Source organism: Chenopodium album, chromosome 27, assembly GCF_948465745.1.
Source record: "Chenopodium album chromosome 27, dcCheAlbu1.1, whole genome shotgun sequence".
Classification (NCBI taxonomy): Eukaryota; Viridiplantae; Streptophyta; class Magnoliopsida; order Caryophyllales; family Amaranthaceae; genus Chenopodium; species Chenopodium album.
The window spans coordinates 30,703,067-30,729,396 of record NC_137860.1 but is presented as its reverse complement, the minus strand read 5'-3'; the positions used below and the strand labels follow the sequence as shown (position 1 = coordinate 30,729,396).

General features: G+C 35.6%; 4 protein-coding genes across 4 annotated transcripts; 1 reads left to right on the top strand and 3 right to left on the bottom strand.

Annotated features, from left to right (window-relative positions):
- Positions 1 to 570: 570 nt before the first annotated feature.
- LOC145619541 (proline-rich receptor-like protein kinase PERK15) lies at positions 571 to 7,019 on the bottom strand. Its single transcript, XM_081674253.1, has 8 exons — positions 6,404 to 7,019; positions 5,292 to 5,858; positions 4,984 to 5,070; positions 4,782 to 4,852; positions 4,597 to 4,673; positions 2,303 to 2,447; positions 1,869 to 2,030; positions 571 to 858 (listed from the first exon to the last, which is right to left on the bottom strand). Exons 1-8 carry the CDS (start codon positions 7,017 to 7,019, stop codon positions 571 to 573), a joined length of 2,013 nt encoding a protein of 670 aa, XP_081530379.1.
- Positions 7,020 to 8,998: 1,979 nt separating this feature from the next.
- Positions 8,999 to 13,433, top strand: LOC145619151 (ras-related protein Rab7). Its single transcript, XM_081673766.1, has 7 exons — positions 8,999 to 9,196; positions 10,162 to 10,188; positions 10,340 to 10,439; positions 11,387 to 11,533; positions 12,048 to 12,128; positions 12,255 to 12,400; positions 13,144 to 13,433. Exons 1-7 carry the CDS (start codon positions 9,144 to 9,146, stop codon positions 13,208 to 13,210), a joined length of 621 nt encoding a protein of 206 aa, XP_081529892.1. The 5' UTR covers positions 8,999 to 9,143; the 3' UTR covers positions 13,211 to 13,433.
- A 518-nt stretch (positions 13,434 to 13,951) lies between these two features.
- Positions 13,952 to 20,861, bottom strand: LOC145619141 (uncharacterized). Its single transcript, XM_081673749.1, has 9 exons — positions 20,633 to 20,861; positions 18,333 to 19,941; positions 17,820 to 18,046; positions 17,396 to 17,728; positions 17,048 to 17,294; positions 15,547 to 15,675; positions 15,245 to 15,460; positions 14,804 to 14,927; positions 13,952 to 14,367 (listed from the first exon to the last, which is right to left on the bottom strand). Exons 2-9 carry the CDS (start codon positions 19,899 to 19,901, stop codon positions 14,132 to 14,134), a joined length of 3,081 nt encoding a protein of 1,026 aa, XP_081529875.1. The 5' UTR covers positions 19,902 to 19,941; positions 20,633 to 20,861; the 3' UTR covers positions 13,952 to 14,131.
- A 1,868-nt stretch (positions 20,862 to 22,729) lies between these two features.
- LOC145620646 (peroxisome biogenesis protein 19-2-like) lies at positions 22,730 to 26,007 on the bottom strand. The gene is made up of 5 exons (XM_081675350.1): positions 25,862 to 26,007; positions 25,703 to 25,748; positions 25,317 to 25,611; positions 23,177 to 23,493; positions 22,730 to 22,928 (listed from the first exon to the last, which is right to left on the bottom strand). The coding sequence occupies exons 1-5, from the start codon at positions 25,899 to 25,901 to the stop codon at positions 22,883 to 22,885; spliced, it is 744 nt and encodes a 247-aa protein (XP_081531476.1). The 5' UTR covers positions 25,902 to 26,007; the 3' UTR covers positions 22,730 to 22,882.
- Between the last annotated feature and the right edge of the window lie 323 nt (positions 26,008 to 26,330).

Sequence of the window (26,330 nt, the reverse complement as noted above, 5' to 3'; positions counted from 1 at the left end):
TAGTTGTCTCTATTCCACACAAATCCAGTACATAACCCTAACTATATTGATTTGCCTTTACTTTCATAACATTATCCATTATAGAGAAAAAAAAAATCCACATACTGTGTAATTTAGTCCAACAATTAATCCAACAAAGTTGAACATTTATCAATATGTTTAATTTATCAATGAAATCTAGAGTATATGTTAATATTTAAAAGAAAATGATAGAGTATATATATTTGACAATTATATCTTACAAAAAAAATAAATAAATAAATAAACAAATAAACCACATTTTGTGTTTCATTTAACCATCAAATATAAAACTACAATCTCTCTATCAATAAAAAAACGTGATTGAGATCGTACATTAAAATAAATCTTAAGTAGACACCTAAATCACGTAATTGTTTCAAGCTATGTTACACTTGAACAACAAGAATGGGTTATCAATGAAAACATATAGTTCGTTCATGGAAAATCTGATCGTTCCCAATTCATCCCTTCCTTATTCCTTTGCCGGAGTAGTACGTCTTGCCACATTGTCGGAGTGTTATTCAAATTGTACAATATGTATCATCTCTTCTAGACAAAATGGTTCGGCGAAGGGCTAGTCCTTTTGGGCATTGAGGACGACATCTCGGCACTAGAACCGGAGGTATGCCCATACTCGTTAGTTGCTCCATACTCACTACTTGGATAATCTGTACTGTTAAGCGCTGCTCTTCTAAACTTCTTCATGTCGTTGTTGTACGAAACGGTATCATAGTCCGAGCTACCGCCACTGGAGCCAACTAGTGTGCCACCATTTCTGGCCTTCGCTCCTTCATTCAAGTCGTCCAATGATACATCACCCTCTAGTGCTCTTACAATCTGTTATTCATGTAACAATTTTCACATATTATTTTACGAGGGAGCCCAGGTCACTGAGATCGATTATTATTTCAAGTTAATCTCCTCTCATAACTTTATGCAGTTATTTTTGTACCAATTTAACATTTCATTTTTGTTATCTATAACTTTATACTAAAGGCGAAACCAGAAATGACACATGTCATCTCCTGGTTAAAAATTTTCCCTCCAAAAGTTTTTTTTTTTTCTTTTTTTTTTTTTGGTCAAAGCTTCTTAGAGAAGTTTTTAATACAAACTATTCAATAATATTTCACTTCCTATTTTATAAGTATATTCCATTTGTACACAATCAAACAAAGATATATATATATATATATAATTTTTTTTATACAATATTATGCAATAATTGTTTTCTATCTATAACTTAATGATGTAATTCATAGTTATTTGTGTATATATTATTCGTTCTGTTTTATTTTTTACTTTTTTTTTTCTTGTGTGTGTTAAGAGAGCCACAAGGGCGGGGGGTAAGAATCGATCCCAAGATCTTTTGGAACCGGGAGGAAGCTCTAACCACTTGAGCTATCCCTCACTCACATTCTCTCTGTTTTCTCTAGTGTGATCAATTTTTTAAAATTTTTTTGTAATTACAGAACTTTTATCCTATTTTGTTATTAGGTTTAATTTTTTATAATTAAATAATAATGCTAAATTAATGATAAGTATTAAGTTTTAAAAATTACCGTGCATGGCACGGGACTTAACCTAGTTTAAATAATAAAAGAAAAACATAATGTTATGAGAGGAGATATATTTACAGGTTAATCTTGATATATACTTAAATGATTATTTTTAAAGACCATAATAATAAATCAATCAAAATTATTTGTAATTAGTGTGTGTATGTACTAAAGTTGCTCCATCCAATTTGAGTTATTTGTGTTATTTTTATAAGTATATGTTTGAGAAGATGTTAGTACGTAATTGAAAAAATTAGTGCATATATATGCTTATAATACGAGTATGTTTACCTGGCTCATTTTCGGCCTCCTTTTACCAGAATGTCTTATGGATGCACCAGAACATGCGATCAAACGCATCATCTCTTCGGAATCAAATTCACCCTCTAAACGTGGATCGACGAGTCCACTGAAATTTCCTTCATCCATTGCTCGTGCAATAAGTGGTCTAGCCTGTTTATTTGTAACACGTACATTAGATATTTGACGAAAAAAAAAAAAGATATGTAAGTAGTTACTCGTATTATATTATTCATATGATGTTTAAAGTACTAACAAAAATCATGTTTTAAACTCGTATCTAGTTAGCAACAAGTAAATAATAACAATTTATTTGCAAGGTTAATGAAACTGAGATCTAGCTATATATGCTCGATTTTTATGTAATGAATTGATCATTTGAACCAATGAAAATGAGAAACGATTATGTAAATAAAATGACTAACCCAATCTACTAAGCTATCTTCTTCTTCAGATGAAGGATCGATAGGGCGACGACCCGTAACTAGCTCCAATAGCATGACACCAAATGAGAAAACATCAGATTTCTCAGTCAATTTTCCACTTGATGCATATTCTGGTGCCAAGTACCTGGATTTCAAGAGATAAGAAATGAAAATAGGTCATTTAGTACATACAAGTAACCGACATTCTACATATATATGCACTACTAGATGATGTATGTAATGTAAGATGAGCATTAATGCATTATCCAAAAAAAAAGTCAACCTTTTATACTTTGTGCACCTACAGTTATATATTAATGTGTATTTTTTTGGAAAATTTGATTATAATAATCCAACCTTTTGCCGGTCTTATTTTATTAATCCAACCTTTTGATTATACATGATTAATCCCACCTTTACTCCCCATTCTATTTTATCAGGCCAAGTTGACCGGCTACCTGTTCTTTAGGTAATTTAATTTTTTAACATTAAAAAAAGACTTTAAACAAAAAAAAAAAGTTAAGAAAATAAATTAATTCTTTTTTTTTTTCCGTTTCTCTTTCCCCTTCCTTAAATCGGACCTCTCCCCTCCCTCCATTAAATCCGGTGGAAATCCTTCCCCTTCAACCTTTATTTTCCGGCCAACATTTTCCCGTCCTTTTTTGACCGCACCTCCACTTCTCCTTCCCCACATTTCCAAAACCCTTTTTCGACGACATTTCCGACACCCCCATCAACAATCACCACCGAAATCCTCAACCACGTAAGGCCGTAACACATCACGACACCTAAAAAACCCACCACGATACTCCAAACACCTCCGAACCCAAAATTCGGCGGGCGGTGGGTGGGTGGGTGGGGGTTTTGCGATGGTTTTGAACTGAATTTTGAGGGAGGATGGGTGGGTTAACTAGGTTTTGAATTAGGTGCGTGGATTTCTGGTTTGGGGTTACGAAGGGGGTCGAGGGAGGTAGGGTCAAATTTTTTGGTTTCTGGTTTTGAAGGGGGCAGGGGGTGTGGGTTCAAGTTATGGTGATGGTGGTTGGTTTCTGGGTTTCAAGGTTGGTGAGTGGGTGGAGAAGGAAAGAGAAAAAGAGAAAGGAGGAAGGAGAAAAGGGAAAGGAAAGAAAAAAAAAAAAAAAGATGAAGGGTGCTAGCTAGGGATGTCAGTGGGGCGGGTCAAGTAGGAGACCCGCCCCATCCCCGCCCCAGTGGGGCGGGGATGGGTCTCGGTTTGGCGGGTGGTGGGGCGGGGATGGGGATAAAAACCATACCCGCCATGGGTGATGGGGCGGGGGTGGATTTTAAGTTGTACCCACCCCATCCCCGCCCCGCCCCACCCGCCCCACTTCATACCCGCCCCATCCCCGCCCCGCCCCACCCGCCCCACTTCATACCCGCCCCATCCCCACCTCATACCCACATCTATATATCTTTTAAAGCAAAATTACATACTTTTATACTATTATAAAATAATTACTTGAAATACTAGTACAATATTAATCTACTTTGTATGACACTTATATTATAACACAAAAATGTGTGTAGAATGTTTTATTTTATAATTCGTATTAATTATGTAAGATTTTTTATTTGAGATACGGAGATTAGGTGGATCTTGGGTGGGGATTAGGCGGGTCTTTGGTGGGGATAAGGTGGGGATGGATATCCAAGTGGGGGGTGGGGCGGGGATGGTTTTGGAGTTGTACCCGGTGGGGCGGGGATGGGGATGAAAATTGGACCCGCCGTGGGGATGGGGATGGGGATGGGGATGAAAATATTAGGTGGGGATGGGGATGGGAAGGCCAACATCCGCCCCGCCCCGCCCCATTGACATCCCTAGTGCTAGCTGCCCGTGAAATATGGAGGAGAAGGAAAGAGAATAAGCAGGAAGGAGGAAGGAGAAAGAAAAAAGATAAAAAAAAAAAATTAAAAATTTAAAAAAAAATAAAAATTGGACCAATCCTAGCGTGACATGTGGACATGTAACCTGCTGTAGTAGGTGGATGACTGGTTGGGCCTGATAAAATAGAATGGGGGTAAAGGTGGGATTAATCATATATAATCAAAAGGTTGGATTAATAAAACAAGACCGACGAAAGGTTGGATTATTATAATCAAATTTTCCTATTTTTTTACTCATGTAACCATATCATGCTATTTTTTTTTGGAGAATTTCAATGACAGCCTACATATGAATACACCAAGATCGATCTATGTGTATGATGTACCCGAGTACTATAGCTAGTTAGCTACAACGAACCAAGTGAAAGACTTGATGTTAAGATTCTTACCCAAACGTTCCCATGACACGTGTTGACACATGAGTGAATGTGTCCGACGAAAGCTTAGCTAAGCCAAAATCAGCCACCTGAATGAAAATGTTAGCTCTTATAAATCAGTTACAATGTCATGTTGCAACAATTTGCAAATATTGTTACGACGAAGTACAGATGTATATGAAGAGGAATGCGCAAACCTTGGCCTCGAAGCAATTATCAATCAAAATGTTGGCGGTTTTAATGTCTCTATGTATAATTCGTGGGTGACCTATATGTACAAATACATGTTAACTATTTTTATACACACACAAAAAAAAAAAAAAAAAAAAAAAAAAAAAAAAAAAAAAAATCTTATAAAATGGTTGGTTATAAAATGAAAGGAACATGAATGGTTCATACAATCTTCATGAAGGTAAGCTAGGCCCTTTGCAGATCCAAGTGCAATTTTCATTCTCGTATTGAAATCCATGACCGGACGACCTTTACCTATACAAAAACATATATGGGATCGAACATATTAAAGTAATACCCTATTTGACAAAAGTAGTTATAATTCCAAGACATAAGTTTATAATCGTTCTTAAAAAATTTTTAAAGATGTCGATAAATGTAACATCATTTTGAAGAGACTAAACTAATAGAAATACGGCATATTATTTTGACATAATTAAAGACCGGAATAATATAGATTATATATAGCGGCATACCATGAAGATGAAACTCAAGGGTATTGTTAGGAACAAACTCATAAACAAGCATCCTTTGACCTCCTGCAATACAATAACCCACAAGGGATACAAGATGTCGATGATGCACCCTACTAATGATCTCAACTTCAGCTTGGAACTCTCTTTCGCCTTGGCCGCTTCCCGACTTTAGGCTCTTCACGGCTATCTCTTTGCCATTAGGTAGCAACCCTTTGTGGACATAACCAAACCCTCCTTGACCCAACAATCGTTCCTTGGAGAAACCATTTGTCGCGGCCGCTAGCTCGTCGTATGTGAAGGTGCTTTTACTAAACCCAAGGGCTACTGATGGGTGAGGTGGTGGTAAGGCAGGACCTGTTGGCCCTGAGGAGTAGTTTGCACTACTCATATCGGCGCTCATCATAGGCGGGGGCGGCATCATCGCTTGGCCGCCGCCACCTCCCCATTGTGCCGAGGACATACCCGTTGGACCTGTAGCATAGCTGTTTGAGTCTTGGTGATGACCAGGGCTTGTGTGCCAAGGTGCATGTTGGCTACTATATTGTTGTTGGCCGTTATATTGTTGGCCTAGTACATAATTAATGAAATTAACCATAAAGAGATTAATAAGTAATGTATTTTATTTTAAAAAATAAAAATTAGAAAAATGAAAATATTAATTGACAAATATAATTGCTCAAGCACAATTGCACAATATTTAGTAAGTACACATTTGATTGTTACGCTACATGTTTTTGTGATAGAAGCTATGTATTTTATTCGTGGCTTAAATTAAAATAAATGACAATCTTTGCTTCATCCAAAAATAGAATGATAATTGTTGGAATGATAAGACATAAGAAGATTACTAAGTTTCTCATTGTTAAGTTTAATTGAATGTATAAAGCAACAATAATTAGTTACATTATTTTGTGGATTAAAGAGTAAGTTTAAATATTGTCTAAATATATAAGAAATGATAAGTGAAAAAGGTGCCAATGCAATTTGATATTGAGTACTATTAAAATTAAAATATATGATGTATATAATTAAGACAATAATGATAGTCATACATTAAAAAAAAAAAATAAAAAAAAAAAAAAAAAGATCGATAAACAAATTCATACCATTACTTGAAGGACCTCCGTAATATTGCATGGTGTCATGACGCTTGTTTTTTCTCCTTTTAGAGCAAACAACCACTATGACTATCAATAGCAATAATGATACCCCAAGGGTAACCACAAGTCCAACTATTAGTGTAACATTATTATTATTAGTAGATGACGACGATGGTGGAGATGAAGAATCATCACTTAGTGATGGAGGAGAATGTGAGGATGAAGATCGCGACCCTTTTGATGAGCTTGGAGGTGGTGGTGATGGAGAATTCGGGGACTTGTTTTTAGACGAGGAAGGAGGTGGTGGTGGTGGCTGCGAGTTGTTATTGTTATTGTTATTGCCACCGGTTTTATTGTTATTGTCTGATGATTGAGGTGGTGGTGGTGGGGGTGGTGGTGATGGTGGGGGTGACTTATCAGAAGATGAATCCGATGGTGGAGGAGGGGGTGAATTGTTGTTGTTGTTATTGTTATTGTTATTGTTATCGGATGATGATGAAGAATCCGACGATGGAGGAGGGGAAGAATTGTTGTTACTATTATCTGATGACGACGATGAATTATTTGAATTTGGAGGAGATTCAGACGGAGATGATGAAGAATCACTTCCATTATCTGGCGAACCCATTCTTTGAAATCTTCTTAGGAAAATTCACTGATTGATATATGATTTTATAATGTTGCCGCTTCTCCAAACAAATGACCCCTAAATCCATACAACAAAATTATTAATAACAAAATGTCACAATGAGCCATTAAATCACATAATAAGTTTTATTAAAATTGGAAAGTCATTGATCAACATTTTTTTTATAAAAAAAGGTACATGCACAAAGTTAGAAAAATCTTCTCTCAAAACTTTTTATGAATGCATGTATCACGAAAATTCACTAATGATCATTATCATCGAAAACGGGGAAAGGGGAAGGAGGATATGGTAGAAGGCAACCTTATGAGGAGGAGAAGGGCATTTGATTCACAAAAGAAGAGGGAGTAAAAAGAAAGGTCATGCTAATGAAAGATCTAACAAGAAAATGGGCAACGTCATTTCCTACTCCATCCACCTCCTACATAATAGGAACCATTGGTTGGCCTCCTTTCTCTATTTTTGTTTAATTCAATTCATTTTCAAGGATTAAACTAAATTTGAGGTATTAATTATCTACAATGTGTTGCTAATTAATAGGATTGATCATGCGCATATCTTGTAAAACATCTTTGGGGTACTCTTTCTTATTGCATATATATACATATGTAATGTTTTTATTTAATTCATTTTTTTTTTTTTGGTGAACAAAATTTTTTAATTTAATTCATATATAGGCCTTTTGTTAGTTTTTTTTTTTTTTTTTTTTTTTTGAGAGAGAGAGAGATATAGGCCTTTTGTTAGTTACCACATACAAGATATATGTTCTTTTTTTTAAAAAAAAAGTACAACATTACAAGGCTACTAGCTATGGTTCTACATCGGGCACCAGATCGTATCAAAAGATCAAAATTAAATTACCTATTTTGACAAATATGGATTGAAAAATTTCAGCTAGGACTAAAATTTCAATCATGATTCAATTTTGGACCGAATTTCATGATAAAACATCTGAAAAGTAAATTAGGCAATCTTTTTTTCCTTTCCATGAAATTATTCCATATATCCTAAATTTCATATGCAAGTCAATTGGAAAATTAAAGCAATAAAACATAATCGAGCTTAAAAATGTATAAATATAACCCATCACTTATTTATTTTTTAAAAGGACAATTGGTCATCAAACTGATTAGATAATATCCGCTCAATTTGTGTATTCTATTCGGTATTAGCCCAAACTGAATTCTATACTCACCAGTCACCGCTAATACTCCATATATTTACAACATAGGATGAAACCTTAGAGATGATTTTTATAGGGTAGGAAAAAAATCATATTTCTTAGTACATAAAGATGACCCTTCACTAATTTATTTTCTAAAAGAAAATTGGGTCACCAACAAATCAACAATGTGGTTAGAAAAAATAAAATCAAGGTCTTTCAAGATAAATAACCTTCGGCTCAATTTCGAGATTGTGACTCCTCTATTGAGTACTTTGTATATATGCAACGTAGGATGAACCAATTTGACTCAACCTTTGAGATGATTTTGATTGAGAAGGAAAAATCGTATTCCGATAAATTATTAAAAAATTGATATGATAAAAACTACAATACATATTTAAATGAATCTAACCATATTTCTTACAAATTATGTGCAATACAAAGAGTGGAGAGAGTAAAATATTGATAAACACGAACTTTCTCCGAAAAAAAAAAATGTTGCGAATATAATGAAACGGCTCCAATAAAGGTGTCAAAACCACACCAGCATCGACCCAATACAAAACTGACCTGAAAAAAAAAAAAAAAAATCTAGTTTAAATTTTGACTCGTATGCACACAATAATTAAGCATAGCCCAACTTTAATATTAATCTGATCCGATTTAACGTTATCAAACCCGATCCGAACATCCAATTGACACCTCTGGTCCGAAACAGAGTCGAAATCCTAATAAGCCACGATGCATGATGGCATAAAAACTCAGAAAAGTCCCAACACTTTATAAACGATGAGTATCACAATCCCATGATTCACTTTACTTTTTATACTCCCAGAAAGGTCCTACTTCTTCATTGATTACCCACCTCCTCGCTTTCTCTCTCTTCTTCGCTGTTCTTCACTTTCTCTCTCCTCTAGATCGCCGATTTCCAGAATTTCAAGATGCCGTCACGAAGGAGAACTCTCTTGAAGGTCATCATTCTCGGTGATAGCGGGTTTGTACTTCATCTCTTCTTTTTACTCGCGATCTCTGCAATTTTTTAGGTTGTTAAATTCGTGTAAATCATTCAATTCAATGTATTTTTTTTTGCTGTTTTTCTAGGTTTGAACTTGATTTGATCTTCAATTATTGTATTACTTTTGATTTTTTGTGTAATTGTCGCGAATTATATGCAATTGTGTTGTTTTGTGACTGAATTTTGATGATAAATTGCTAATTTAGGTTTTTAATTCTTCGCATTTTTGCTGTTTTTAGTGAATTGTTGTAGCTGTAGTTTCTCAATTGTTTGATATTATAAAAAATCGATAGATGCTGGAAATTGCACCTGAAACATCATGTAATAGTAGGATCAACACTTCAGTTAACTTGGAGATTACACATAATCAAGTTAATTTATGCGGTAAAAATTGATTGATTTTAGGTAAAAGACAGCAATTTAGTGAAGTAGGTTTGAACTTAATTTGATCTTCAATTATTGTTTTCCCTCTGATTTTATGTGTAATTGTCATGAAAGCGTGAATTATTTTTAATTTTGTTGTTTTGTAACTGAATTTTGATAGTAGATTGTTAATTTAGTTTTAAATTTTTGCAGTTTTGCTGATGTTTCATTTAGTACAGGATTATTTTTGTTATATGTCAATTATTTAATATTCTTAGCAAATTTTTTAATGCTGGAAATTGTACCTGAAACAACATTTAAAAGTAGGATCAACTATTCAGTGAAGATGTACATATAATCAAGTCAATTAATGTGGCAAATTGACCGATTTTAGGTTCAAATAAAGCTTAGCAAATTCTGATTGATATGAGTAGCAAAATTTACCTATGATAACCGCAAAGCTGTTGTAAGCTTCACCATATGGTTGTATGAGTAGCAAAAGTGTTTACTATTAATACGCTCTCTTTTTCCGTTAAATTTGCCTTTTTCATGTTCTCATTTGTCTTGTTGTACATTTGCAGAGTGGGGAAGACCTCTTTGATGAATCAGTATCCTTGTGTAGTGACATACTTATGAAGTAAATAAAATAATTAATGTTTTCAGTTTTGTGTAGTGGATAGGAAGTTCTAATAATTATATAGGCGTTTGTGTTAGTTACGTATCTCCTCTAGAGTTGTTACCTTTAACTTACGTGATTAGATATGTAAATAAGAAATTCAGCAACCAATACAAGGCCACTATTGGTGCAGATTTTTTGACCAAGGAAGTTCAGTTTGATGACCGGCTTTTCACTTTACAGGTTTGTACTCTAAATTGTACATCAACCGATTTCCATTTTTGCTTATCAATGATGTTTACAATAGGCCTGTGTCTTGTATTGGTCTAGCTGCCAAAATCCTTTGGCAGCTTTTAAAGGTGGCTTTATAATTCCGTCCTCTTTGGGGATAGATTCTTGAATTCCTCTCTTTCTTCTGTGCTATATGATCTTGTAATTTGGGCTTTTAGAAGACTATTTCATATCAGAATGCTGTTATGGAAGAGTATTTGAGCTGTCTGCCAGTGCTTCATATGGTTTGTGGAATTCAGAATGTTTAATGGTTGGGACTTTGGGGATTGCTAATTTTGTATCCATTTTGATGCTGACAAACATATGACTTACAGTCTTACATACTGCATATGTATGCTGCGATTGCCATCTTTGAAGGATGAATAAATTAATTGTATACCATCTGTCTCATATAGCTGAAAATAGAGAATAATCTTACATTCAACGCGGGGTAAATATGAACCGAGATGCTGCCAGTAACAATTGCTTGTATTGACGGGAAATACGGACGTTCTTACTTGCGAATTGGGGTAAAAATGAACTTAAGATGCAAAGCTTTATGTGGGTAGATTATATTTAAATTCTTCATATTCTATGGCCACTATAATATTTTGCTTTTGGTCATGATTGGAACTCTTAGTGTGGATGTGGTAGCTGGCAAATGTTTTGTCAGTAGAAGCTAGTATCATCTTTCAGCAGGCAGGACTGGCAGATAAACTGAAGGCATTTGACTTTTGCTTCTTTGTGCCAAACTTACTGCTATTGTAGTATATGCAAGTAGTTACTTTACTTCTATGAATTTGAGGATGTGATCTAATGACCTTTGAGCTTTTTTCATCAACAATTTGTATCCTCATTTTGATTCCAATCTATGCTTGAAGGGCATATCTCTAAACTTGGTTTATCACTTATTTTTGCAGATTTGGGATACAGCTGGACAGGAAAGATTCCAGAGTCTAGGGGTTGCTTTCTACCGTGGTGCAGATTGTTGTGTTCTTGTGTATGACGTCAACTCTATGAAGTCATTTGACAATTTAAATAACTGGAGGGAAGAGTTTCTCATACAGGTGCACCACCCCCTCCCCTCCTCTCTCTCTCTCTCTCTCTCTCTGCAATGTAATCATGTGGAAGGAAAAGGATTTGCTTTCCTTGTTTTTTTTTTTTTTTTTTTTTTTTTTTTTTCTCTGTAGAATCCTGCCTATGGTCCAATCACTTGAAGCTTCCTTGAACACTTTGTTGCAGAGGTTTATATATGTTGGGCCAGGGTTAAACAAAATTTAATGCAAGTCGACAGCTATTTTTTTTAGTAGGCTGTCTCCTTAATATCAATTTATTAGAACTACTTGCAAGTTACATATAAAGAGGCGTTGGCCTGTAAATCAAGTTTGAGTCCCCTGTTGCTAAATGTTCAAATCCTTCTAACATCATTTATGCGCTCTTTGTGTATGCATATCATAAAGATGTAAGATAGGAATGTTTCTTCTCTTATATCTTTTTCTTACCTTGTTTCTCCCCTTTTTTATTTCATGTAATGGAAGAGCTTGTTTCAACATTTATCTTTTCTCTGTTTTGATGTTACAGGCTAGCCCCTCAGATCCAGAAAACTTCCCCTTTGTTGTTATTGGAAACAAAATTGATGTTGATGGTGGAAACAGTAGAGTGGTACGTTCAGATTTAGCCAATTTTAATCATTGATATGTGATGGTGATCAATATGCTAGTCGCTGAACATATAGTGCTTCTATTATCTATGCCTAGTGAATAACGATTATCAATTGAATAATGACAGGTTCCTGAGAAAAAGGCTCGGGCTTGGTGTGCATCAAAGGGGAATATTCCTTATTTTGAGACCTCAGCAAAGGAGGGCCTAAATGTTGAAGAAGCTTTCCAATGCATAGCAAAAAATGCTTTGAAGAGCGGTGAAGAAGAAGAGATGTAAGTTATTTGAATCTCTTGGGCATGAAATTGTCATGGCTTTCTAGTTGTTAGAGTTGGAATAATCTGATTGTCTGAGCCTCATCCTGTTTTGTTTGTTGTTGTCTAAAGTGGTAAATAGATTTAGATGCTCTGTATCTATTGTTCAATTTGTACTTAATCTTAGTTTCTGTGCTGATAACTCTTTTGTTCTCCTCATGTCTAACTAAATGCAAGAATCTGCTGTGACCTGTGTGATACCACTGATATTGTGATATGGTAGATCTGATGAGGAGTAATATTTCTCAGTGAGTTGTGGGTTTTTAATAATCTATTAATATGCTTATTATCTGTACAGTGTTGTCTGTGTAGGTTGTCTTCTTGCGTATTGGCTGTTTTGTATATCTTCTATAGGTCTGTTGTAACCACAATCATCACTGTCATACTCCACGTTCTCCATGATATTAACCATTTTTCTCAGTTTTGCTGCATGTTTATGAGGTTATGATCATCAGTGTGGTTGAAAGTTGAATTTGCATTGGCTATCAAGCTAGTAGGAATCAGGTTCTATTATGGCATGTTTAGCTGACTCGTATTTTAGCTCTTTTGACTCCTTCAATTGAGCAGATGAACAAAAAAAAGCCTTGATTGTACGATGAAATTTGCCATTTTACCCTAATTTAATTGTTTGTTTTTCAAGTTTTAAACGCTGACACTCTTATCTTTCTCATTGTTCTGTTTGTGCTGTCAATTGCTTCTGGAAGATATTTGCCGGATACAATTGATGTTGCTAATAGCAACCAGCAGAGGTCAACTGGATGCGAGTGTTAAAGACTTGTACTACATCCTCTCTCTCTCTCTCTCTGTCTCTCTCTCTCTCTCTCTCTCTCTCTCTCTCTCATTTTAATTATTTAGTAGCTGTGCAATAAGATTATTTGGAATCAAATGTAGTGTTTGTGAGTTTGGATTTTCTTATTTCACAGAGTGAAAACAGTTATGTATATTACAATTATTTATTTGTTGGATATTACGATTATTTATTTGTTGGATATTACGATTATTTATTTGCTGGTTATTATTACAAAAAATGCACAATTGTTTATATGCTGACACAATTGCTAACCACTTGAGAACAACCTGCCAGCAACAAGGACAGTCATTCTGTAAGTATTTTAAGACAATAACATCGCTCTTTTGATTTGATTATGTTGTGTGTTGACCGTACTTTTGTCATCCATATTGCTGGTTAAACTACGTGAATATAAATTGGATGAAGAGAATAGTTTGTGCATCCAGAAAAATTAAACAGTACTAACAATTTACCATAAACTACTTCACGATGAATGTACTCTATTTTGTATATTGTCGGCAATAACATGCGCAAGTATACTATAACGTGAAGAACAAAATAGTTAGGTCAAGTATCGTGCTTGTGCACCCTTCCTTGGCCCTAGAATAATAATAAATCTGTTGGTGAACTCTTGCCCATCTTCTGTTTTGGGCAGCATATTTGTCCATCCCAACAAAAAAATTGAAAACTAAAAAATCTCACTGAGATACAGCTTCTTCATCTTCAAGTTAGAAATTATTTGACTCCGACAAAATTCTCAGTAAAAAAACATACGTAGCAAAAACCAATGTACTTTGTATTTGGTAATTATTATGCTGCAGACAAAACCTTTTGAACAGACAGTTATTATACAACGTACTCTATTACTCAAAATTTCAAAATTGGTTCAGTTTCAACATAACTCACGAGAATTGAATTGGCTCTGGTTGCAATGCCTTTTGTACGAGCCCTGTTTGTTCTTTCCCATGGACTGAGATGAAGCCAGTGGCAGTTGCAGCAGATGGAGGACGTCCAACATACCTAATGTCGTCATCACTTCCTCTGTTGACGGATTTCATAGCAGTAGACAAACGGGGAGCAATGTAACTATAAGCACCCATGTTCATTGGCTCTTCCTGGCACCAAACAACCTCGGCATCTGTAGAGTGTAGATGTAGCAAATATTGTCAGGCCAAAATAAAACTTAAATATCTTTATGATCATGACCAAGGCCTTATTACATACATGCAAGATCTTTCTTCAAGGTAATAAATACGAATAAGGGACAAAACCAGCACTACCTACTGGAGTACTGGATATAGATCATTAATACTACCTCTGATTTTTTTTAGTTGCAACTATGGAATATTTTATATCTCTCAAATAATACCTCAAAATCGCAACTAAAAAAATCGGAGGTAGTATAAAAAGTGACCACACAATTTGTTATGGAAGTAGGGGAAACCAAGAATTTATAACAGCCAGCCTTTGAAGACATGGCCTATGGGTATTTCCAAATTCCACGATGAAAATATAAAAAACCCAGGAAAAAAAATACAACGGATATTAAATATGAAATTAATTTAGAAACTTACTTGGATACCGCTTCAACTCTCGTTGGACAAGGTCATATGGGAAAGGGCAAAGCTGCTCTACTCTACAGATCGCAACATCACCGACATTTTCTTTTTTCCTATGCTCATCAAGCTCGTAGTAAACCTACACATTTTCAGAGTGAGAAACATGAATTTGTGAAAGCAGCAAACACAACTAAACCAACCTCAGAAACATGCCGGAGTGGCAACACTAATACAATTAATTTCTAAAATTACCAAACATTTTGTGCAAAACATGAAAAATGTTGTTTCCACATACTAACTGGTAAAGAGTGCATTAATAATTTCAACAAATATCGATTCCACATACTAACTGGTAAAGAGTACATTAATAATCTTTGAAGGAAAACTGGCGAGGATAGAAAAGAAAATGTAATAAGTTGACCAAGAGATTGAAAAAAAAAAAAAAAAAAACCTTACTTTTCCAGAGCACAAGACCAAACGCCTAATGCCCTCCTCGCGATCTGAGTGCATATTTTGATCCTTTATGAGACGCTTGAATCTGGTTCCTTGTTTATCAAAACCAGCATGGCCCTTCACATCATCAAATTCAGAAAGATTTGATTTGCATTCTTTGTGACGAAGCAAGTTCTTGGGTGCCATGACAATCAAAGGCTTACGGAATTCCCTGTGTATCTGGAATGTGGCAAAAGTGAATTATGAGTAAATGCATGATCTGTTTTCACAATGTTTCAAACATAATAGCTGCTATTTTGTCTCACCTGGCGACGCAAAACATGGAAATAATTAGCAGGTGTTGTTACATTCACAATCTGCCAGTTGCATTCCTGAATCTGCTTCCGTTGTGTGGGTTCCATCTCAGGAATGACGTAGGGGTTGTCATCACTCATCTGTAAGGAAATTTCAAAATAGACTTAGTTCTGTATGCCTGATTAGTTACCAGAAAATAAGTAGCAGAACCATAATCTTCCCAGGCTACGAAGTGCCGTTACATGCAAATATGCAATAGAGGACAGTTTCAATCTAATTTAGATGTTTGATTCACATACAGTTCATTTAAGAACTCTTGATTACATCACAAGTTCTGCTAATTTACCTTAACAAGTAACTTAGGCTAATTTCAGCGGCCCAAAAGTTCATAACTCGAAAATACATAAGAGCAACATAGGCCAAGTTCAGGCTCAAATCAACCAATGAACAAGGAAGCAAATTACAGAAAATTAGGGCAAGGGGAGATTGGGGTAAAGATGTGTACTATGAAGCATTTAACACGTGCCTCCCCTAGGATACCTATTACCAGCGGCATCTAACATATCATCATGAAAAGGGGATAGGTGGAAGGGAAAGAGGGGTAAGGTCGTAAGGATTTTAACTTCACGCAAAAACCAGCAGACCCCTTTCACTCCTTATCCACCAGAATCCTAATCAATTAAAGTCTCCTCAGAAATTTCTTCAACTACACCTATCACTAAGTGAATTGCTAATCTCGCAACTTTCCAGCAAATCAGTATGGTTATTATAGCCTATAAATATTTCCAAGCAAACATAGGGTTCAATAAGAAATGAAACCAAAGACAGTATGGATTATTGCATTAGCGATAGGCTCAAAATTGCATCATAATTTTCATTCCCAAAGAATTATATAAAATCTTTCTATATGGTCTCCAAGGTTAACAAACTAGGTTATCACAAATCTTCAATATATCTCACATACCTGCATAGGTAGTCAGACAGCATGAGTAAGAAACCTACAACCTATGCAGTATAACAAATCACTGATTTGAACCTCAAATTGGTAGAGAGATAAAACAAAGAGAGAAAACATATGAGATAGGCTAACAAATGGGCTTGAGATAAACATTTGAGCAAGAATTAGCAGACAAGTCACCTGAGATGTGCACTAATAAGTTTTACAACCAGATTAACATCTAATAAATCTAAAAATACTTTAAAATATACGTATTTTCGCTCCCACACCCATTTTAAGGTCCAAGTCCCCCAAGCTACGACTTGTCACAAACTTGGATAAGTATGTACACCTGACAATTGTACCTCTAGTTTCATCACAGTGAACCTCTATAAACATCAGTTGCCTAAGATCTCCACCCACATGCCCAAAAGAACAAGACATTTGAGCAAAAACTCCAACTCAATTGAATTACAAAATGCATCAGTCAAATGTATCTAATGCGGGTAAGCTAGACAAATATTCAGCTCATTCATACAAAGGTCTCAATAAAGCCTTCTAGTGTAGATAAATACCTGTAGGAAACGTTCCATTCTTGCACTTGAATGTTCAGGTCCCTGGCCATCATATCCATGCGGAAGTAGCACAACAAGACCAGTTTGCCGCAGCCACTTTGCTTCTCCACTGCTCAAGAACTGGTCAAAAATTACCTGAGCCCCATTAGAAAAATCACCAAACTGAGCTTCCCAGAGGACCAAAGAATTTGGATTTTCCATGGAATAACCCAATTCAAATCCAAGGACACCAAACTCGGAAAGAGAGCTGCAAAAAGAGCACAGTTTGAAAGATTAGAACAAGAGCTGAACAATTCACAGCTTTATATATTTATTATTTTTTTTTTTAAAAAAAAAAAAACACCTCACCTGTTACTAACAGTAAACATCTCCTCATTTTGGTTCATCACGACATGGTCCAATGGACAGTATTTTTCTCCGGTTTCCTGATCATGGAGTACAGAATGCCTATGGCTGAATGTACCCCTCTCAACATCCTGACCACTCAATCGGACATGATTGCCTTCAACTAACAACGTTGCAAATGCTAGTGCTTCACCTACTGCCCAATCAATGCCCTCCCCTGTTTCAATCATCTGAGCACGTTGTTCATAAATCCTTTTCACAGCTTTGTGTGGCTTGAAAGTGTCAGGAAGTTTGGTGATTGCCTTGCCCACATCTTTCAAGATCTCTGGTTTAACCCTAAACAAGTTTCATGACATACAGAGACAATTCAAACCAAAAATCCACAAATATGATGTCATACAGTTAAAAAGTACCAAAAGAAAAGTACCCAGTGTTACGGATTCTAGAAAGCTGCTCAGGAGACTTGAAGCCGAGCCAGTAGGCAGAAAGCCAGTCCCTCCTTTGAGGTACATACTCCTTGCTGGCGTCAAACTCCTCATTGAGGATTGTAGTAACCTTTTTCTGGATCTGATCAATATCTTCCTTAGACATTTCTCCAGATTCAAGAACTTTCTTCTTGTAGATATCCAGAGAAGAAGGATGATTTCGGATGACCTGTCAAAATACAAACAAAATTAAGAAGATTGTCTTTTCTTCCCTCTATCCACTAACCCTCATCCATTCCATTGATGGCATAATTAGGCATTTAGGCCTGAAACAGCTTGTATATGCTTGTCTCAATTATGTCAGTCAATTTATACTAAAATGAAGAGTCTGAACATGCATATTGTAAGACTAATAAAGACGTAAGAGATCCTAAGCAAATAAAATTTGATTAGCTACAAATAAAAAACATATACATATAAAATCCAGAGAAGAAGAATATTTTTGACAGACTTACCTTGTACATTTTTGGTTGGGTGAAAGATGGCTCATCAATCTCATTATGCCCAAATTTACGGTAGCAAACAATGTCTACCACAACATCAGAATGGAAGGTTTGACGCCACTCTGCTGCAAGCTCACAAACATGAACCACAGCTTCCAAATCGTCCCCATTTACATGAAAAATTGGGGCATTCAGAGCTTTTGCAACATCAGTGCAGTATTGTGAAGATCTTCCTGCCCTTGGATCAGTTGTAAAGGCAACTTGATTGTTCACCACAATGTGAATAGTGCCGCCAGTAGTGTAATTTGGAAGAGCACTAAGATGGAGTGTCTCATACACCACACCTTGTCCAGCAAAACTACCATCACCATGAATTAAAATAGCCATATTTTTTGTTCTGTCGGCATCATTAGAGTAATATTGTTTAGCTCTTGTTTTCCCAACCACAACTGGATCCACAGCTTCTAAGTGACTTGGATTCGCAACCAGCGAGAGATGGATCCGCTTTCCACCCCTAGTAGGCCTATCATAAGAAGTTCCTAGATGGTACTTGACATCTCCAGTTCCAGTGTAAAGTCCAACCTCGTCTGTAGGCTTTACGCCACCACTAAACTCACTAAATATCTGCCGAAGTGGTTTTCTCACAACATTACCCAGCACATTTAACCTACCCCTGTGAGACATTCCAATGACTATATTCTCAACCCCAAGATCTGCTGATCTATCAAACATTTCCTTCATACCAGGAATGAGAGTTTCACAACCTTCGAGACCAAACCTCTTAGCAGTAGTCCACTTAGTTGCTAAGAAACTCTCAAACTGAGTACTCCATATAAGCCTGTCCAGCATCACGTGTCGCCTTTCCTTGTTATACTCCATAGGAGTCGGGGTTTCAATTCTGTCTCTCAGCCAGTTACACTTCTCACGATCAGCTATATGCATATATTCAAAACCAATGCTCCCACAATAAGCCTGCTCCAGACGGTTAAGGATATTTCTAAGGGTCTGAATAGGACGGTTCTCCGACAAAAATCCAGCCATCCTCCATACTCCAAGGAAGAATTCACGGTCCAAGTCAGCTTCGCTGAACCCATAAACATCCAGGTTCAAATCATCAGGAACTGGCCTTTGCTCCAGACTCAGTGGATCCAACTTGGCCTTAAAATGACCATTAACCTGGTAAGCCCTCACAAGCAATAGTAAACGCATACTCTCTTGAATAGTCTGTCCTGAGATCCCTGGTGAAGTAGCCGCTTGGCCAACAAAGTTCCTAAAGAAATTATCCCATGACTCATCAACACTGTTAGGGTCAGCCTCCCAAGCTCTTTGTAGCTCCTCTAGGTAAACACTACTGGTCCCATCAAGAAAACTATCAGTAAGCCGTGAAAGGGGTACAGGACGTGGAACAGGAGCCGCATATGGTTTGAAAACCGTGCTATGAAAGAAACGACTCTGCGAATTAACAAAATAACGGCTTTGTGAATCAATTATTCGCGTTCTAGTCACATAAGAACGTCCCTGAGATACAGTCCTCCTAACAGCAAGCTTCGCCACATTAGATCCAGCTCTAAACCAAGCCATAGCGTCAATCACAAAATCACCAGCTTATCAAGCTTCAATCCTAGCATGCAACATTAAAGCACTACTGTTACACAACTTGAAAATTCAAAACAACGTTCCAGATTCAAAGCATAACCGATTTACCTAACTCATACTAAACAAGTACAAACACAAAATGCATAACTATAATAATTGTTTCATTTTTTAGGTTATAGAGAACCTCAATGAATCAAGCAAACATAACGCCAATAAATCCTAAGCGAAACCTTCAATTAAAAAGCTAATCACATGCATAATCAGATAATTAAGGCAACTAAATTCTTATGAACCTTCAATTTCACCGATTATTATAAACATAACAATTTCATTTCAAATAATAATCAAAATTGAACAACACCTACATCGATTTGAAGAAGACAACCAGCCAATTCCAAAACAAAATTAAAATCAATAATATAAAATCAAAATAAAGCTAAAAATCTACAAAAATTCCAAAAAATACCTCCGAACGATCGAAAAGGCGTAAAATGAGAAAAGAGAGAAATATTCTTATCATAGAAGAAGGTTCTAATTTTTTTGTTTGACTTGCATGAAGAACTTTTCGGTCTGAAAACGACAACTAAAAGTTTCCAAAACTAACCTCAGAAAAACAAAATTCAAATTCCGCCGCCAAAATCGACGATTATAGAAACAACAATCGCCGGAAATCGCCAGAATTATCGAATTATAGAAAGAAAAAAACGATGAGATACCTTATTCCGGCAAAGATAGGGTTTGCGGTTGACGGCGAATTGCTCCGGTGAACGGCGGCGTGGTTGAACGGCGGCTGTGTACGGCGGCGGAGCTCAGGTGGTGGCGTGAAAATGGGGAAGAAAAATGGAGGAGAGAGAAAAAGTGTGAGGGAAGAAAGAGGTGAGCATTTCCGGTGTGAAACAGTGCTAGTTTGACGGAAGCGGCATGTAAGAAGAGGTGGGGGCAAAAGTGCCGAAGGAGGAGAGAGAAAATGCGTTTTGAGGGGTTAATGAAATAATGAGTGAGTCAAGGGTATTTTTGGAAAATTAGGGTAATGACTTTGTAATATTTAGGGTGATAAATGATACTCCCTCCGTTTCATAAAGATGTTCCTGTTTTGCAAATCAATGCAAAATTTTACCCATCTTTGACCGCAAATATCTTTAATCTCACACTAGAAAAAATTATAAAAGTTAGATTTTAATAATCTACTCACCAAGACGAATCAAACTAGATCCCACATGACTATATTTGCTCTTATAGATTAAGAGAAATTTAGAAGATTCTCTCTTTCTTAAAAAAGTCAAAGATTCAAAACAGGAATATCATTGTGGAACGGAGGGAGTAATACGGAGTATATAGTTTCATAAAAAGGGCTTAATTGAAATAGTTTAGAAAAAAGGGCTTAATGAAAATTTCATGTGTTCGATTTTGAAAACAATAGTTACATTGTCTTAACTTCTTAAGTGAAAACAAAGATTCGGTTAATGATTGTTAAATTTGATTTGAGCAAGGTTTAGATTTGAGCTTATAGAAACAAATTATTTCACGCTAAGTCATGTCAAGACAAGCAAGCCAACTCAATAATTTTTATGAAGTTTGATTAACAATAAACCTAAATCAATTTGAGACTTTGAGTCAATTATCATCCTTGATTACCTTTGGAGGAGGTTGCTTATTTGCTTTGTCATAATCTTGTTATACATGTGTTACTGGTTACAATTTGAGACTTAAATGAACTCCACAAGGATTTAAACGCACTTCTACTTTTGTCATTCGAACTATATTTTTGTCTTATATAGTATTGTGGCTTATATAGTATTGAGTTGCTTACTATGAAAAGAACTATTGATATATGAAAGTGAAGTTAACCCTCAAGTAATTTTCCTCACCATTAAATCCTTTATATCTTACAAGAGGACACATTTTAAGTGTCGATTATTACCTTACATTACCTCCAAAAATTCATTCATATTAAAAAATACATTTCAATCAATTTTACATCACCAAATAGCCCCTGACCCCTTGCATTACCTGAGGGATGAATAATAAAAGTCCACCCTTTAATACATAATCCACAAAACAACTAAAATAAGATAATTTTTAAAAGGTCAATTAGATGGTTCTCAAAAAATAAATAAAAAATAAAGGTCAATTAGATCAGCAATTGGACGCTTTTTTATTAACCTCCATAAACTACATTATCATCAAACTTCTAGAACAATTGAACTACCTTACAGACACTGACTACTGACTAGGATCAAACCTTCTGACGCCGAAAGCATTATAAACATCAGACAATCAAACAGCTTACATACCTTACATATTCAAGGTACATCAAAGTGCAAACAATACCCCTGACCTTCACGGAAAATTCGTCTTAAAAACTCTTGACATAAAGCTAATGCATATAATTTGCATTGTTCATATAATAAAAGACTACAATGCATTAATCATTTGATGCGATGAGACTATATTCATTTGCCCATGTATCTGTCTCATCGTCAACCCTCCACCTAAGGTTGGCAATGACCATGCCAGCATCAGTATGGCCTACAGCATCCAAGGAATTCGAGGCATGGCACAATACAGATGTAACACTTCATACATTTTTCATATTGGTTCAGCAACAAATAGATTGTGGCAAACGGGTTCAATTTTTGAATGGGCACTACTGCTGATTTGCTGAATGACAGTGACTCCCACCCCCCAGTACTCTCTCTTAAAACATCCCCAATCTAACCCAAGATGCATCTAAGTTGTTAGATCCCAGATTCTCAAACACTAAAGCAAACAGAAATGCAATTTTGGAGTGCATGCATGAAATTTATTAGATATAACTCAAAAGAATCAGGATACGAAAAATTTTCTGTCAAATAATGGGAAACTTAGTTACAAGATAAATGTTTCAGGCACAACACTGTCAATAAACATTTGGAAGAAAATAACTGAAATACAAAACAAAAAGCTATTGTGTGTCGATCTCACATTCACATAATACTGCAATTTTGTTGAGCTTCCAGCATATCTGGTGATCTGCACACAAGAAAGTATAGTCAGTCTCCTTTTTTGGTCAAGGTCATATACGCTTTCTGAAATTTAGAGGTCTACATCTAATGCTAACTTTCAAGCCAAAGGAATGACACTATCAACATAAATTTGGAAGGAAACCTCAGAAATGCAAACCAAGTAATCGTGACAAAACTATCACGTAATTGTCATGCTTAAATGGGATGAGATAATGAATATAGGGATCAAAAGAAGCAAAAAAAAAGTGTACTTACAGTTGGCCAAGAGTAGATAGATCAAAGTCGGGAGCAAGCTCATGCACAATATCATTTGGTGGGTGGCCACATTCTTGCATTTTCTGCATGAGCTCCACAATTTTGGTGAAGTTACCAGGGTCACTATCATACACTCCATTCAGCTCCTGTATAAGCTTGTACTGGTGAGAGTAACGATTATAATCTTCTTCACTCAAAGTAGATTTATGCTCCTCCAACCATGTTGGATATCTTTCACCAATTTCCCTCATGGGCTCGTACAGGATATCCTTGGACAAGAGTTGCTGCATCATTGTCTCCACAATGGACTCCATATCCTAAGAATAATTAAATAATCATAACAGTGAGTCAATAAAAATTCCATAAAAGTTAAAAGGAAAAAAAAATTATAATACTCAAATAAATCATTCCTTTTCAAAATAGGTATGTTGTTTTTCGGAAAAAAAAAAAAAAAAATGGTATGTCGAAGCTTATATTTCTTTCCATACTATAACATGAACGAAACTATAAGCATATATAACATGAAAAAAAGGTTATCTATAAACACTAATATGGACAAGACGTTCCTTCAGAATACAGAAAAGAACATAGATGGAAACAGCCAAAGCTGAATTTCTGCATTTTGCAATCTTGTATTGAAGCTAAATTTCTTAGTTTTATTATACATTCATTAAGAATAAGAAAGCTGAAGATATCTAAAATAAAAAGCTCTCTAACCAATAATGAAATTAATATATTTAAGCATACATAAACAGCTACGAATCTATGATTAACAAGATCGAACATAATCTTCATTTCACCTTCCTAGCATAAACCCCTATTTGCAGTCAAAAAATTATCTTGTGGTTCACAGTTATGAGGATATTTAACCACACATATTTTCCTGTTCGGATGAAGAAAGTTGAGAGAAGAATAAAAGGCTTCCCAATGGGCTGTTCCCAATCATGAAATTCACTTTTAATAACATCAACATGATTCGTAAATTTTATACAGCTGAGCAAGGTGATTCTCACACTCTAAAGCCTCCCACCTTTCCTTGGAAACAGTGAGTCCAGCAAAAGTCAATGACATGAAAACAAAGACAATCTAGTGTAACCCTGCAAGGTTGTGAGAAGCAATGAGGAATTTTTCTTGCGCACAAAGTCAAGGCATCTCAATACTAGAACTAAACTGAAACTTAAAAGGATCTTTGCTCAGTGCTCAAACTATGGAATAGCACCATACACAGCGAAGTATTATTCTTATCTCGATGCATTAAAGATGTATCTTAAATGCATCACCAACATAACTTGTACTTCATAAGTAATCTGGTGGAGTGGAAAATAAATTTTACAGACAAGGTTCACCATATATTGCTAATGATCTATTTTCATTGTAACAATAAAACTGATACTCAAATTTCTCCCTTTATGTTCCCACAAGGTTTTTCCTTTCCTCCCTGGGTTGGATCCATTAAATATAATAATGTTTTTTTTTCATTCCATTACTCTTTGTTCTCTCTCCTTCCTTGAACCATTATAGTACCACTACTACCCACTTTCTCTCACCCCATCTGAACAACAATCGACACACGCTGCCATTTTTAAATACCCTCATACTCCACAAATCCCCACTCTCCGTGTGCCCAAGGGAGACGAATTTTTTTGTGAGACTATAGATCTCGGTATATTATCATAAAGGTTCCCCAACATCATACAATGCACCAAATTGTTTATGTTTGGTTTTTGGGCAGTCCAAGCTCTCTATACAACAAGCAAAATTGGATAAATAATTAAATAGGTTCCCAAAGTATCTCCAAACTATCTGAGATTCTAAAATAAACTAGGGAAGAAAATCGGCAATGATTCGCTCAAAGCTACAAACTATCATATGAACAACGAAGAATCAACTACATCGGATTAGTACATCTAAAATTGTTACCAAACAATTAACAGCAACAAACATCATTCTTGTTCAGTACAACAACATTATGATGATATTGACACACACTCTAACCCCCATAATCCACATTCAACATACCAAATTATCTCAAACAACAAGGAAAAGCACTTAATACAATATTAACCACAAACTAAATAAGAAACATCATCATTATTAGTTCAATCAAAAACCCCATAAAATGAAATATAAAAAGTTATACCTGAGAACCAGCCATCTCCTCAAATTGCTTAACCCACTCTTCCATCATTGCATCCTTACCCAAATCCTCACCCGCTTTCGGTGTCCCGGAAATCGATTCCATATTCTTAACAGCCTCCCTTGTCTGCTGCCTAAGCTTATCAAGAGTCTCATTAACATGAGATTCTTTAGGATTAGGATTATTAACCTTTTGTTTGCCCTTTTTTTTGGATTTCAAATCAGGCAACCCTAACCCTAACCCTTGTACATTTGTGGGCAACGACAATTTCTCTTCTTTTTCATCTTTCTCCTCATTTCTGCCAAAAACCCACCCAAAATTCAACTCAAACTATCAAAAATTGCCATCAATTTATATAAAATTGAAAAGGGTAAAATTATGAGAATTACCTTTGAGAAGAAGTGACATTAAGGCTCTGAAAATCATCCAAAGCACCTGAAAACAAAAAAAACAAAAAAAAAAAAAAAAAAAAAATCAGCAAAATTCCAGATTAATTGAAATTTGATTCAATTATTGAAGATTTAAATAGAAAGGAAGAGTTTACTGACTGTCTAAAAGCTCGTCCAAATCATCAGTATTTGACGCCATTGAAAGAACACGAGATTTCTCTTTAATGGCAGAAAATCACCCAAAATTTTTGACGGTATTTTATTGATTTGGAGGAGGTGGAGTCGTGAAGAGATGAAGACTATTGGGGTGAGTGGGTGACTGAACTACGATATGGTTGAAGAGCGTGCACAAAATTCAAGGACTTGGCCTCCCTCGGTCTACATTTTTAGATAATGGGCTGCAACCGCGGTCTAAGTTAACCTTATTTTTGTTCAACCGTAATTTGATCTAAACTTATTCTGTATTTTTCTTAAAAAAAAAAATTTCTAATCTGATTTAATGGTATGATTAATAAATAAAAGCTGACATTATATACGTAGTATATGGTAAATGTTAGTACTTTATAAAGAGGTAATATACCGTGTATCAAATAAGATCTTGTTAAATTCATAACAAGTATCTTTTGAA